This window comes from Lepisosteus oculatus, chromosome 12 (assembly GCF_040954835.1).
Source record: "Lepisosteus oculatus isolate fLepOcu1 chromosome 12, fLepOcu1.hap2, whole genome shotgun sequence".
Classification (NCBI taxonomy): domain Eukaryota; kingdom Metazoa; phylum Chordata; class Actinopteri; order Semionotiformes; family Lepisosteidae; genus Lepisosteus; species Lepisosteus oculatus.
In genome coordinates, this window is record NC_090707.1 from 32,563,693 (window position 1) to 32,579,187 (window position 15,495).

At 41.7% G+C, this 15,495-nt stretch overlaps 1 protein-coding gene and 1 long non-coding RNA gene across 4 annotated transcripts in view; one reads left to right on the forward strand and one right to left on the reverse strand.

Annotated features, from left to right (window-relative positions):
- The window catches only part of LOC138241978 (uncharacterized), a 53,724-nt gene that overhangs the window by 13,314 nt on the left and 24,915 nt on the right, over positions 1-15,495 (forward strand). The gene's annotated exons all lie outside the window — the stretch shown is intronic.
- nhej1 (nonhomologous end-joining factor 1) overlaps positions 9,719-15,495 on the reverse strand; it is a 118,176-nt gene continuing 112,399 nt past the window's right edge. The window contains exons 8-9 of one of the 2 annotated variants that reach the window (XR_001479813.2): positions 12,197-12,357; positions 9,719-11,454 (exon numbers count right to left, since the gene is read on the reverse strand). Coding sequence is in view for 1 of the 2 variants with exons in the window: in XM_015359479.2 (XP_015214965.2) it covers positions 12,256-12,357 (102 nt within the window). In the remaining variant the exon portion in view is untranslated. Of the gene's footprint in view, positions 11,455-12,003; positions 12,358-15,495 lie in introns of those variants that run through there. The other variant, XM_015359479.2, reaches the window with a different exon arrangement.

Genomic DNA, 15,495 nt, shown 5'->3' on the forward strand with positions numbered 1-15,495 from the left:
TCAATTTGGCTATGCAGCTTACTTTACTTAACCTTTCAGTGATCTTAGGTTTCCAAAAGCCTAGACTCTGTACGGTGCTTTGCTATTTTCAGGAATTATAATGGAGCTCAGGCACTCCAACCAACAAGTTTAAGCTGAACATCTTCTTGGCTGCTTTAGTTCTTCAAAGACATTTTCAGAAGTTGTTCCCATACAAAGTATTGTGTGAAACCTGTAAATGAGCTCATGGATGGTACAGTGGTTAACATTGGTGTTTTGCAGCGCTGGGAGCTTGGGTTCAATTCTTGGGCTGCTATCTGCATTGAGTACTGTATGTATGTTCCCCCTGCATTTGGGTGCGTTTTCTCTGGGCGCTCCATTGTTCTCCCACAGTCCAAAGACATACTGGTAGGTTAATTGGCTACTGGGAAAATTGGCCCAGGTGTGAGTGTGTGTTTGTTCGTGTCTGGTTGTGCCCTGTGAGAATCCCCCAGGAAACTGCCTTGTTAGGTTAGGTTCCGGCTCCCCTGTTTTGGATAACACAGTAGAAAATGGTGGAATTCATTCTTGTTTATGTCTTCAAACATTTGGCTGGGATGCCGGGGTTACACCCCTACTCTTTTTTAAAAACGCCCTGGGGTTTTTAATGACCATAGAGTCAGTTTCTCATCTGAAGGATGTTGCCTTTTTACAGTATAGTGTTCTCATCACTATACTTCGAGGGGGGTTGAGCGCCCCTACTGGTCCCATTAACAACCCTCCCAGCAGCAACGTTCGCTTTCCTAGGAGGTCTCCCATCCAGGTACTGGTCACACTTGCTGTGCTTCAGTGGGTTACCAGTTATGAGTTGCATAGTGATATTGCTGCTGGCTACAAGGGCCAGGCTGATTAGTCACACTGACCCTGACTAATCTTCTCCAGAGACCACTCCAGCCACACTTCAGCAGTGAGGACTTCAAGGTTGATCTCGACTGGGGATATTGTTGAGGTGGGTGAAGGAGCTTTGATGAATTCCTGAATCTGGTGGATATACATTCCTTTCAGGAGTCAGTGCCAGATTCCTCCTCAGTGCCAGACACTCAGAGCCCAGTGGGACTGGGTCCATTTCTGTGGCTGAGGTCACTACAGTGATTGAAGAGATCCCTAGTAGCAGGGCTGAATGAGATTTAGCCAGAAATGCTGATGGCACTGGATAGTGTTTGGGTGTCTTGGTTAACATACAGTACCCCTTCAATGTTGCATGAAAGGAAGGGACAGTACCTCTAGCTTGGCAGATTGGTGTGATGGTCCCCCTTTTTAAAAAGGGCCAGAGGGTGTGTTACAACTAGAGCGTGCTCACACTCCACAGCCTCCTCAAGGAAGCCTATGTGCCAGGTTGCTGGGAAGGAGACTCCACCCACTAGCTGAGCATCAGCTACAGTAGTAACAATGCAGATTCCCTCCTTGACATAGAACAGAAAACCAACTCTTTACCTTCTCACAGATATGTAAGTGCGCATGGGAGCATCCCACCCCTGTGTACATGGTTTGGGATGCGGAGAAAGTATAAGACCAAGTACCCTAGGGTATTTTGTGGGTGGTGCTGCCGAAGTATGTAGGATGGCAAGTATGTTGCCATTCTACAGTAGATCTGGGAGGACATAGTCCTAATGAGGAGTGAATTGCTCCCCAATGAGAATATAAAGAGATGGGAAAGTGTGCTATAGTAACTGGGCACAAGACCACAGTTTGACCCAATGAGTTAATGCAACACTCTCTGAATAGTCACAGCGCTATTGAATGTTTGACTGAGAAAAACACACTGCAAAACAGGTCTTGAGTGTAGACTGTAGGGGCAGTTCCTATGTGTCCTGGGGGGTCATTTCACAATTTAAGGGCCCTGCAGCTAAAGACTCCGTCAACAGTTATTTTGGAGGTTCTCAGAACGACTAGGTGTCTGCCATTCTCAGACAAGAGCGCTGTACTTGCTGTTTATATTCTTTGAAGTTCACTTAAATAGGTGGAGAGGTTTTCATACTTCAGATCAGACCAGGGTACGGAAATTCAGTTCTATAACCGACAGGGTACAAATATAAATAGGATATAGTGCAGTCGGATGGATCACACAATAGCCCATTACAATAGTGTTGTCTGGTTGTAATAGATGTTTTTATTTTTCTGTATCCTAAATTAAAGGGGGACTGCAGTTCCAATTTCTCAGATCACTTCTAAAGTCTCTGTAATAAATAAATTGACCATATTGCACAATTTTACAAATTGTACATTAAGCACAAAATCGTGAACTTTGTGTACATACTGTACGGTCTACATTTTGGAGCAAACCCTGGTCTCTCCATGGGCGAGAGCAGGAGTCCGTACAAATTGTAATGTGATCTGGCCCTTCCTCCTCCCTAGTCACTTTAGTAACTAATGTAATGTGGTGTTCAAGTGAGCAATTACAGGTTGTGCAGCAGACATTTCACCACAGAAATATTCCAACATGATCTGCATGCATGTATTAACAAGTAAGGGGTATTTGTTGGGAAAAGTGTCTCAAAGTCAAGAACTCCATTTCTGTTGGATTAAAAGAGATGTCTTCACAAGCCTACCTTTTTACAATATAATAAGACCGCTTTACATCACTGGGAGTTTTGTTACCTCGTTCTGAAAGGAGACTCCACCCACTAGCTCAGCATCAGATACAGGAGCAACAAGCAGATTCCCTCCTTGACTTGGAACAGTAAACCAACTCTTTACCTTCTCACAGATATGAGAGCACATGGGAGCTTGCCATCCCTGTGTACATGTTTTGGGATACGGAAAAGGTACAAGACCAAGTATATTAGGGTATTTTGAGGGAGGTGCTGCTGAAGTATGGCTTGCCATCCTACAGTAGATCTGAGAGGACATAGACTTAATGGGGAGTGAATTGCTCCCCAAGAAGGAGTTTAAGTAGCTCGGGGTCTTGTTCACGACTGAGGATAGAGGGGATTGCGAGAGTGACCAGCCGATTGGCTCAGTAACTAGAGTAAGGGTGTGCCGAGCTGTGGTGGTGAAGCAGGGGATAAGTTTAAAGCTCTTCGGTTTTTTGGTGAACTTCCATCTCCATCCTTACCTATGGGCAGAAGGTGGGGCTAGTGGCTGAAAGAACACGATCACAGCTAGAAGCAACAGAAAGGAGGTTTCTGTGTAGGCTTGGTGGGTTTACTCTGGCTGGGGGTGGAATGCAGCAGTCTAGCGCTAGCTTGCTTGGAGTCGTTTCTCCTCTGGATTAAGAGGAGCCAATGGAGGCATACCGCGTACGGCCAGGCGCACTGGAAAGAGTCCAGGGTAGACCCACCACAGACTGGAGGGATGATCAGAAGACGCTAGAAAGTAGGAGCTGTTGCTGGGGAAAGGAAAGCATGGTCTGTCCTGCTCAGCTTGTTACCACCACAAACCTCACACAGAGTGGTTAGGGGAAAGACGTGTTGTTCTGGAGTAGTACTCCCCCCACCACCTACCATAGAGTAGAATCTTCCCCGTGGGAGAAGAGTGAATTTAAACTCACTAAGTACAATGGTGGGGGGAGGATGTGATGAAAGAGAAGACTTATCCATGGACTTGACTTAAGTTTTACAAATGGGTTAAGAAGGCAATGTGTTGTAAAGCCACAGTCCATTGGGACTTGGGAATTGTCTATACAACATTTTTAAATTAATTTGACCAATTTTTGTACAAAAGAGGATAACCTTTAATTTGTGGTGACTTTTTTGCCCCCTACATTTCAGTTCATGGTTAACTTTCCTCCAGCAATATTTGTGAAACTATTTTCTTCCTCTGGTTGAAGTGGTGGGAATTTTAACCAACTCCATTTGGACACACTAGCTGAGTTTTTCCCCGAGACTGCCCCTTTACCTTCGTTAGAATTTTCTTAATTCTAACAAAGGTCAAATATACATTGGGCTTTGTTCCTGGCTCTTGTCTTTGGTAGGGGCTAGCAGACAGAAGAGGAATGTTTAGGCAGGATTCCCCACATTAAACTTCCTTCAATGAACAGGTACATCGGTATAGTCACTAGTAAATACTTTAAATTTAAGTACGATCTTGTAGTGTATGCACTTAACTCACACAAGCCTTTACTATAAAAAGTTAAAAATGTAATAAAGAGTGACCCCCTGGTTTACATAAGCTCAGCTTTTAAGAGCAAAAATCCATTAAGTGAAAGATGGGTAGGAAGCACTACACCTCGTATAGCAGTACATAGTGCATATAATTGCAAGCATAAAGTTGAGATGAATTAGTATAACATGAAAATGTATAATACAACTTAAAGAGATCATGGAAAAACATGAGAGAAGGTAAAGTTAAAAAGTTTAAGACATCAAACAAACTACTCCCTCTTCTTTTCTTTTTTGGGCTGGGTTTAAATACAGATTAACATTGAAATAACTCAAAGCACAAGCAAAGAAATCAAGAGAATGAGGCCACTGCAGTGTGTGGTTTGCAGGATAATTAACTTTCTGCACAGGGATAGCCATAGGGAGTTCATCAGCTGAGCAAGCACCTCGAGTCCAAGACCCACAGGTTTCTGGAGAATGGGGGGGGTATTTCCCCAGGATCCCACTTTCTCAGTAACACAGAAGATAGTCCAGGACTTAGACAGTATTGCTATACAGTATGTATTATACAGTCTTCTACACTATGAGGACTCCCTAGTGACTAGATTGCAGTCCTCTCCAAGCAAGCTGACCGACTCCGTCGGAGCAGGGGCAGATCATGGTCCAGGGCGGAGGAAATGATGTACTGCAGGAGTAGTTGGGCCGATAGCCCTTCAGGACATTTAAGGTTTACCTTTTAGACTAGGGAGCAGGACATCATGAGTTTTCTTTCAGGAATTCCACTGCAGCCACAGTCAAGCCGAGGAAAACAAGAGGTATAATTAGTTGACTAACTAGGGAGCTGGGCAACAAAGAAAAAAAAACTAAATAAACAGCTCTTCCATTCTTAAGTGCTTATACCTCAAAGTTCAAGGCCTAGGAAATTAAAACACAAGAACATTACTGCATGATCAGGCAACTATGACTTTATAGGAATAATTGAAACATAGCTTGGAGAGGAGCTCCCCAAATTGTTTGTCATCTGGAAAAAAAAACTGAACAATAATGCAGATATCTAAGCAGACCTGAACAATTAAGTGAAATGCCATTTTTAATTTTAACAGAAAAATGTCTTAACTAAAAAAAAATCTTTCACTTCAGGAAGGCACAAACTGGTATCTTTCAATTGGGAGACACTTTCAGAAGTGTGAAAGAAAATAATCATACAGTAAAAAGGAGAAAAACAAAGAAATTGAGTTTATTCTACCCATTTGATCATTGATCTGGGTGTTTCGTGAAGGAAGCCAGGGTGGCAGATTGAACAACATGGTGGACAAATGGATAACCACTTCTTGTAGTATGCGTTTCACTTTATTCTGAGGCCAATAGCGTTACCTTTGAAAATTCTCGGTTCAGCATTAAAACATTCTTTAAGCCCTTCAGTAACGAAAATTCTAAAATGGGGAACATCTAGTTGATCTCAAATCGGGACCAATTCCAGATCAGTAAGTTGTACACATTATTCAAATTAGGTTCTACCAGTACAGTGGCTAGCAATGCTGCCTCATTGCCCTGGGTCAAATTCCATTACTAGGGTGCTATCTGTGGAGAGTTTGCATGTTCACCCATGCTCATGTGGTTTCCCCCAGGTGATCTGGTTGGTTTTCTCCCCCACCCCCCACAGTCTAAAGACCTGGGCAAGAGTTGGAGATATACCAATCAGCCTTCTATGGTGTCTGGGGTATTGGATCTGGTGGGAGCTTGTTCATGTCTCTAGCTGCCCTTAAAACAGACTAGTGTCCCATCCTGGCTGTACCTCAACTTGTACCCATTGCTTGCTTGCCAAGATAGGATGTATCCCCCCTTGTGATCAAGTGGATGAAATGCTTAGAAAACAGATGGATAGTACGTCAAGATTACAAACCAGAATAAGGTAATTTGACCCATCTCGCCCATTTGGGATTTAGTAGTTTATTGATCCAAGGAAGCTTTTTTTTTTATTTTTATAAGGTGCCAGGGTATTGACTTCAACAAGGAAGCTTGTGCCATACTCCCACAACCCTTTGGGTAAAGCAGTTCTTCCTTTATCATCTCTGAATGCACTTCCATATAGTTTCGACTTGTGTCCTCTGGTGCACATTGCAGTGTTAAATCTGAAGTACACTCAGATTGCATCGTACAATTTTAACATAATTCACCAATTTAAGTTATAAGTTTTGAATGGCATTCTAACAATTATTTCATAACTATACTTGCAATTGAAGTCTGTATTTACTTACTTCAGTTGTCTCACTCTTATGTACAGAAGATTACCAATTCTCTATTCCCTGGGTACTAACCCCATCTTGAATGATGGTTGGAAGAGTTGTCTCAGTTGCTTTTGAAGAACATTCTCTTGTTCTTCAAGTACAAGTGGCAAGATTCCCTTGGACCCTGAGGACACATTAATCTTGTCTTGCTACACTGTTGTCAAAGTAGACTTGCCTTTCCCGGGACTGTTAACCTATATGCGATATTAGCGGCCTTGTTCCCAAATATAGCGAGTAGTCCATGCTTTCACTATAGTTCAGGCTCAAGTAGAGAAGTTACAAAGTTGTCTTGCATAGTAATTGCATGTAAGAAGCACATCTCTTCTTACATGCAATTACTATGCAGTTGCATGTAGACTCCACACCTTTCATGGGCTCTTTAACGCCATGTGCTGCAAGGCCACCTTTCTGGCACAGTATACGATATGAGCATTCCTGCTATGCCAGAATAAGGCACAAGGAGCCATTAACATACACTAGGAAGCTGAGAAAGTTAAATTGCGTATTCTTTGCTTCAGGAGGATTCATCCATTATCTCTTACAGTTCTCCCTGGGTACCCATTTTTCCGTTCTGCTCGACGATCAGGGTGGAAGCAGTTTAATCTAGCCAGGAAATCTGATGACAACTGACCATTGCAGAGGGACCTGAAAGTGCAGCCACCTGCACACAAACTATCATCCAATATTTGCATAGCTTGGCTAATCCATCTAGCTAGTTATACGGCTTGCCATCATGAACCAAGTATTAATCATAAGCTCTACACTAATCTCCGATAGGAAGGTGTGTTTGGTTGGTTCTTCATTTTGGCTGTATTGTCTCACTCAGCGAAACCTCTGCTCAACAGAGAGAGGTCTTCCAGTGCATCAAAGTAAAGCAGATGAACTTTGCACACTGGTCTCTACCTTGTGCGATACATAAATTCTCCATTTGGTATCCTAGTGGTCTTTTCCTTCACAGTAAAGCTCACAAAATTGGGATATTGATGCACGACATCTCCCATGCCACACCATTGACCACTGGCGCATGCCTACTTTATAGCTATGGAAGAGATTTTTAAAGGGTCTTCTTAGCCTTGGACTCAGTCTTAACCCACGCCTAAGAACAATCTGGATGGGCACTATTAATGTTAGGATAGTTGGCTAGGATCTACCATGTCCACAGACTTCCAGCGTGACCATGTACTCATAACATTGGAGCACTAGAATTAATTTATAAACCACAACCATTTCCAGAAAAAGAAGAAAAGAGCTACTTGTAATTTGTATGTAAAAAGGCAAGAACCACATCAAGTTGGATAAGATTTCTCATGTTGAAACTCAACTTCACAGCTTTTGTAAAATTCTACAATAAGGTTGTGGCAAACCAGTAGAGAAAATGCAGTTACTTCATTCACTAGTGATGAGCCTCTGATTCTTCACAAAGCCAAGAAAGCAGGTATCCCTTAAGGTATTGTCCTCACAGGTCCGAGATGAGGAACTCGCCCATCACAGCCCGTTGTGAGAACCATTTGCAGAATTACTTCCATTTTACCTGCACTCTACTCAAAAGTGCTGCAATATGTTCCCCATCAGAGCAAATAACATCTGGATGTTTGCTCATGCCATCCACAGTAGTCTGTAGACTACAAGTGGAGTACAAGTGATCCTGATCTAATCTGGATTCTCTCTCCCAGAGCCTCTTGCTCCCTAATGTCACAGATCAGGATCACACCTGATCTTCTGTGGACTACTCTCTCACATACTCGTGTTAGCCACAGTTTGCGTACTACACAAAGCTTAACAGGGTATCCAAACACCCACTCACACCCTCCATAGGGTGGCAGTACACCCTTAAGAGACAGGCCACAGGTTAGTAGCAAGACAGGATCATTTCCCCCATCACACACACGTGAGGACCCCTCTCCTTCCCATACTGACTGACCTTTATCACACAGAAATTCACCTCATACACAGATCTCAAATAGCCCTGTACCTTCTTAGCCCCCTAAAATGGCTGTCTTTTTAAAGCTCAAAACCTCTCTGGGACTTTTTCCTCTTACCCACTCCCATTCCAGGGAAGAGCTTTCTCATTCACATAAGCCAGATCCCCTACAGGATTACTACCAAAATTATCTTTTTGATAAGATTGAGTTATCTTTCACAGTCACACAAACTGAATCCCGATTATTAAATTGAACGACAATTAGCACCAGAATTGTTGCCATAAGTCACTGCAGCCTGCTTCACTTTAACACAAACACAGCTGCCAGCTTTCTGCTAAATCCGCAGCTGCTACACATACAGGCATCTCGTCTCACCGACTGCAAATCAGCTTATAGAGCTGCCTGCACTCACACAAAGACAGCAGCAACATCAAGCCCACTGCTGGCACAAAAACAAAAGCCAACCTGTTTCCCTTCTCTTCAGCCCCACCACTCTCTCTGCTGTGCCTCAGCATGAGAGAGACAAACACACCCAGATCTTCTGCCTCTCTCCTGAGCCAAGTCTATTGCTCACTACAGTGCATATTAAAAAAAGAGACAATCTTACCATCTCTCAGCCCTAAGGCTGGTCAGACCTAGCCAGCCTGCACTTATAGGACCGCCCACAGCTGTGTCTCATCAGAACAGATAGCTTTTACAGCTGCGGTTGCTTAGAAACACATGCTTCTCCCGAGAGAAGCTCCACCCCTCGGCATTCCCATGCTCCATGGCATTACACCATGTAAATATACACAGCTGGTGGTGATTGGGTCATTTGATTAGATTAGTGGTGAAGGACCCATCTTCACATGGGTGTGATTAGGCCTCGCATTTGGTATATGAAGGGAGTTCACTGTGTCAGTAGTAGTTTGGAATTTTTTGAGTGCTTTTCTTTTGTTGTAATTCCGAAATGCCCAATAGTAAATCCTCCAGCACTGACTTTTAACAGTCATCGTGTGTTTTTGTGTGTGCTGACCCCTAGGAGCACCCTCATTGAGGGCAGTAGGATCTGTCTCAAAGGCATTAGGAATGAAAACCTAAGCTTTTCTATCCACTCTTAAGCAATGCAACAGTATAAAAGACAAAATATTTAAATAGATACCGTGTACATACAATACTTAAAACAAGTTACAAGAACATCCACAGTAATATTGCAAAAGTACTTTTTACATGCGCAGGTTATAACTTCATACTGCATAACATGTTTTGCCCTCGGAAGTGGCACGAAGGTGTGGTGTTTAGTACTACTGCCTCTAAGCTTCTAGGTCCTGGATGTGAAGCAATATCTTCTTGGGGGAACTTCCATGATATACCCATATTTTCAGGGATGATCCAGTTTCCTGTTTGCATTTTTTCCATTCCATCTATGATAGATCACCTTAGAAAAGAAGACAGCTGCAACTCTGACTGCTCAGGTAGTAGGACATTTATTTTTCTCAACAGGTGATATAGTTGAACATACATATGAGAGCCGTGATTGATGCACTGCATCTGGAATAGGGGACAAGTGCTAGTTAAAAAGGTCTGCCACTTCAAGGCAGACTAATGGCAGCCTCATCACGCAACAGCTAGGCAAGCATGTGAGGAAAAAGTTAGGTTCTTGGTAAGTTAAGTTCTTGCACGTGAATGTTTTTTAACGCATACCTTCACTTCTCCAGTGCTGGCACAGTGCCTAGGGCCTACTAAATTTTTAGGGCCTACGAAGGTGGGAAACACTAGTGAGCTGAAACAACATGCTTGCGATCGCCTCTAGGTGCTCCAAACCAATAATCATACGCTATCTAGCGGCTGTTCTGGAAACTAGAAGTACTGAAGTGATGGTCACTCAACTCGCTCCATCGATCACGTGGTTTAGCATTATTCCTGTCTCTCCTGAATGCTTTTGTCACAGGGTTACAAAAGTGAGGGGGCTTTTATTCCTCTTGTGTGTCTGATTGTTTTCTGCCTGTAGCACATACAGTATAGCAGGTGACAATCATAGGTTGAATCATACAGTAGATTGAATGGCAACCTTAGACACACCTCAACCGCCACACAGTCACATTAGATTAGGTGACACATTAGATGTGTGGGAGTGCTGAGCAGTCTGAGACTGGACCTGGAACAGAGCAACAGAGAGAAAAGTAGGATCTGGACTGATGGTGTACTGTGACATTTGGTCATCTGCTTTCAGCTGGTTCCTCAAGTATTTTAACCTAATTATTTATATCTACCTACCTCCCACCACCAATTCAAGTTCTGGAGTTCTGGTCAGGAAGAAAACATACTGTAAGCCTTAGATAGTAGATATGAGGCTCAGAGTGCTGTCTTCTCCTACCCTCTAGTTGTTGCAGTAGCATAGGGAGACTTAACACATGATGTGTATTATAAACAATGTTATAATATAAATTGAATAATACTAATGTTGTATAAGTTTTCCTAGAGCTGACATCTTTTCAGAGCCACTTGAGATAATTTAGCCTTGAAATTAGACACTACAAATACACAAACTTACCTGCAAACAAATGGTCCTACAGCACTAAATGTTGTACGTCTTTAAGACAGTGGCAGTTTGATGTTTCAGAATAAAATGGGTTTCCTGGAAGCCTTGGTTTATGCAGGAAACCCATTTTGCTATGATGGCGCTTTTCCGATTAAATGTGTGCGCTAAAAAATGTGTATTATCAAAAAGTGGAAGTCAGTAAGTCCCACCTAACAAGTAGGTAGGTGATAGTCTGAGGGACACTGGATGGTCTACAGGTCATCACCTTCTGAGACCTTCTGAGAGGTCCTCATTACACAGCAAGAAGCGTTTGGCTGGAAAAAATCCTTAGGCAGTACAGTGGATGCCTGCCTTCCATGTGGAAATACAGTATATATATTTTAAATTTAGTACCAGGAACAATGTTGGTTTCTTGTTGAAAGTATTTCAAGTCACTGGCCATCCCATCCCAAATTTTGCTGAAGGTGTCTTAGTAATGCGAGCCATGGTTTGCGTTAAGGTTTTGAATTATGAAGAGCCGCAGCGGATGAATTTGATGTTTTGTCCGAAAGCTGCTCAGTTTCGGAAGGTGAGCAGCTGAGATGACTGAAGCCCTTCAGACAGGTACCGAAGATAGCAGCGTTGTGGTTAAAGAAAGCGCTACTTTATTCAAAAGGCTTTTCCAGCTGAAAGATTAAAACAGAAGTGGTTAAGGGTATCAGCACAACAACAGGTAAGGTATGCATACAGCTGTAGCCTGGCTAGTACTGTGGAACGTGAGGAAAGTATGCTGGAAAGGAAAAGTTTCAACCCCAGTATATGTATACTACACAGCATGTTAATAGTGGAAGCTGGTATTTCTACCACACATTTACGAACTCCATTTCGACTTCTTTTTACCTGTACAATCTGTGTATTTGTGTACTATTTGATAAAATCATTTGATCTTGAAATTGTGATCTAACATCATAAAATCAATTGTTAAAAGTTAAGGTAATCACTGGAAGGTGCAGGCAATTCAGAGAGGTTATATTATTATAGAGGTTATTAATGAATAATTAATTTCTTCTTTGTGGTCATATTTCACTGTGAAAGAGTACGACGAAACTGAGGTGAGTTGGGCTCCTGTGAACTATATGTACGTTTTATGGAGTGTGTGTGTGCATATTACTTTAGGCGGATTTTTTTTTTAAAACACAAAGGAAAAAGTTCATTTAAAAAAAAAAAGACAAATGTAGAAATCTGACCTTTAATGTTGAGCTTGCTTTGATTTTGAAGTAAAACCACCCCATGTAATAAATATCCATGTTTAAAAGTACATTTAGCGATAGCAATTAAAAAACAGAAACATGATTTAAAAATAGCTGTTCACAATCAATGTGCGCTAAAAGAAAAGAGAAATAAGACTGCGTATTTAAAATGACACACCAAAGACGTCTGGAAGATGAAGTCAAAGAAAACTAAAAGTGAGGCAGGGAAGGTCTGGTTCAGCCAAACAGTCCCTTGGCTTTCTTCTTCTTTGGTTTCACAGAAGTCCGCTGAGAGCCGGCGCTTTTCTCAGTCCCAGATACGGAGCCTAGGACTACAGTCTGTGGATGTAGGATATCAAACAGAAATGAATCAGTACATGTATTTAATAGCAGCCTCAAGGCATACTTACAATTATTTAGGATTCGACTGATTTGAAGTGAATGAGAGACTTTATTACAGATCTGATTTTTGAGGTCCTAAAATCCTGTACATTTTAAAAGTCCCTTTAAATCAATTTACTAAACACCTGGGGAAGAAGGTGATTTTATTATTACTTTCATCAATAGCACTGATGCTTTTCCTTTTACTACAGATGATTTACACGTTTTCGAGCACGGATTACTTACAATAATTTTAATATTGTCTGAAAGTGCAATAAAAAAAAGGAAAGAAATGTGGTCCTGGTACAGATTCCTGCGGTACTCCTCCAAATCTGTCACCCTAATTTAGGCATTCACCCCTTAGCTATGCTGTTTTCTATGTATTCCAAGTCTTTTCAAGTCTTTCCTGTAATAACAAGCCTTTTCAAGCCTTCTAAAAACCTAAAAACGCCATATTGTTTGCTCTGTGTGTGCTCATGACTGTTGTTTTTTTTCACAAAAGCTAAAAAGAGAAGAAAGACTTAAATGTTCTTAATTCATAGTGCCTGTCTCTCAGGATCCTCTGTCCATGAAGGTGGTCCTGTATTTCGGATGCATGTTTCATGCAGTATCTTATAACATATTCGGAACCTTGCTCAGCTTTCACAGTTTGTTGTTTTAAAGCTTGCAGTCATGACACTTTGAAGTAGCAATTAATTGTGGTAAACACAACCTATTCCACACAGTCAAAGCAAAAGGCAAAAAGACATAAACAGACAATGTGAAAGAAAAATGGAAAAGTCATTACTGCATACCGTAAGTATTCAAACACTTATGTGCTTGTACGTTGTCACATAATCAATAATACTGATGTTTTGTACAATTATACGTCGACATTTACGTAAGTCAAAACACTTTAATAAGCTCTGTTCGCACAATATTAGACTATTGTAAAAGACAAAAATATACACTTAAAATGTATATTTGAAATGAAGTACACTGTACAGTACTTCAATAATAAAACTAATTCAAGAGTGCTGCAAAAAACTCTTCTTTAATTGCTAGTGTTGGCTTGCTTTTCATGTCTCTAGAACTCTTTTCAGACACAACTAAAAGTAACACTGCAAACACACAATTACTCCAGACAATGCACCTGTCGGACAAGATGTACACACGAGGCCATTGCAGAACAAGACTGAGGCCTCCTGCAGAATGTTGGATGGTGTAAATATTTATTGATGAATCAAGGCAAAGATGATACCTTATGTCTGCGCTATGTTTACAGTCAGTGAGCACACGGAAAGACAGCACTGACCAAACAAAGATCCAAGCCAAACAGGACCAGAAATTCTCTTGGATGGTAAACGATGATTTTGTATTGGCAGATGGAGACGATGCCGGTTAGTCGAGCATCCCAGTTAGTAAGAGGCCAGATAGTAAAGATTATAATGTACTTTTCCTAATCTGCTAAGTGATTTCCACCAGATTTTGAAATACTAGAATATTTTAGATATACAGTATTTTGCACTTGTATGACAAGTCTGTGTATCCCACCAGCCACCAGGAGCTCCTTTTATCTGGAAGAGTATGTGGTTACAGGAGAATTGCAGAGATCCTTTACAGAGCCAGTTGTGAGAGGATAAATAGCACAGCAGCAGGCAGTGGTGAAGTAACTATAACTGTAGCTGTGGCCCGTACTGGGGTACTGCTCGGATTTACAATGATATCCTAAGGCCAGGTGTGTACCTATGACAGTTTTCTATATTTTAGCTGTAAGTGTTTTTGAGTATTAGGCTGTATTTTCTTTTGTAAAAATAATATTTTTGCAAATATGGATAGCAGCCATATCACACTGCAACTCACAACTGGCAACCCACTGAAGCTAAGCAGTTGTGAGCAGGTGTAACCTGTACAATGTGATACAGGAAAAGATTAACAGTACTGATCCAACAACTCATATATTATGCTACAAGCATGCACAGTTGAATACATACAGCTTGTCACCAGTGGCTTATAGATGAATTACAATAAACCTACTTTATCACTGAGCTACTGCAGCCATATCACCCTGCAACCCATAACTGGCAACCCACTGCAGGTGTGAGCCTGGTAAGTACCTGGATGGGAGACCTCCTGGGAAAAACTAAGGTTGCTGCTGGAAGAGGTGTTAGTGGGGCCAGCAGGGGGCGCTCACCCTGTGGTCTATGTGAGTCCTAATACACCAGTATAGTGACGGGGACACTATACTGTAAACAGGCGCTGTCCTTCGGATGAGACGTAAAACTGAGGTCCTGACTCTCTGTGGTCATTAAAAATCCCAGGGCGTTTCTCAAAAAGAGTAGGGGTGTAACCCCGGTGTCCTGGCCAAATTTCCCATTGGCCCTTACCAATCATGGTTTCCTAATAATCTCCATCTATGAACTGGCTTCATCACTCTCCTCTCCTCCCCACTGATAGCTGATGTGTGGTGAGCGTTCGGGCACACTATGGCTGCCGTCGCATCATCCAGGTGGGGGCTGCACATTGGTGGTGGTGGAGGGGAGTCCCCATTACCTGTAAAGAGCTTTGAGTGGAGTGTCCAGAAAAGCGCTATATACGTGTAAGCAATTATTATTATTTTTATTATATTTTGCTGTTTACGATTTATCTGCATCATCACTTCATTTCCAATTTTCTAGTTTACCCTAAAAGTGCCAATGTAACTCTAAACCAAGCATACCATATTTATAGCGATTAACTTTGAGATGGGGTAGATACCAGTGTGAAAGAGCAGGGGGTTACCTTTCTCCTCTTCCTTTGAAAAATGGTAAGGTTTCAAAATTGTACATTTTCTGACAGATTCATTAAAACAATGCTAAAAACGTAGAAGTCTGACAACTCACAAATATATGTGACCATATTTGTAGGTTTATACTCAGACTTCACAAATAAACATACCCTTATACAGTCTCACAAGTGGTAACTATTGAAGGAACATATTGTTTTCAGTAAATTATGTCTCAGGGGAGTCTGAGGTTTTCTTAATATTAGAGGGAATAAGACTGTAGTTGCTAATCTTTTGTGTAAATATTCCTGTTTGCCAGAAGAGTGTTGAAATTCACACACACAGTGGTATAT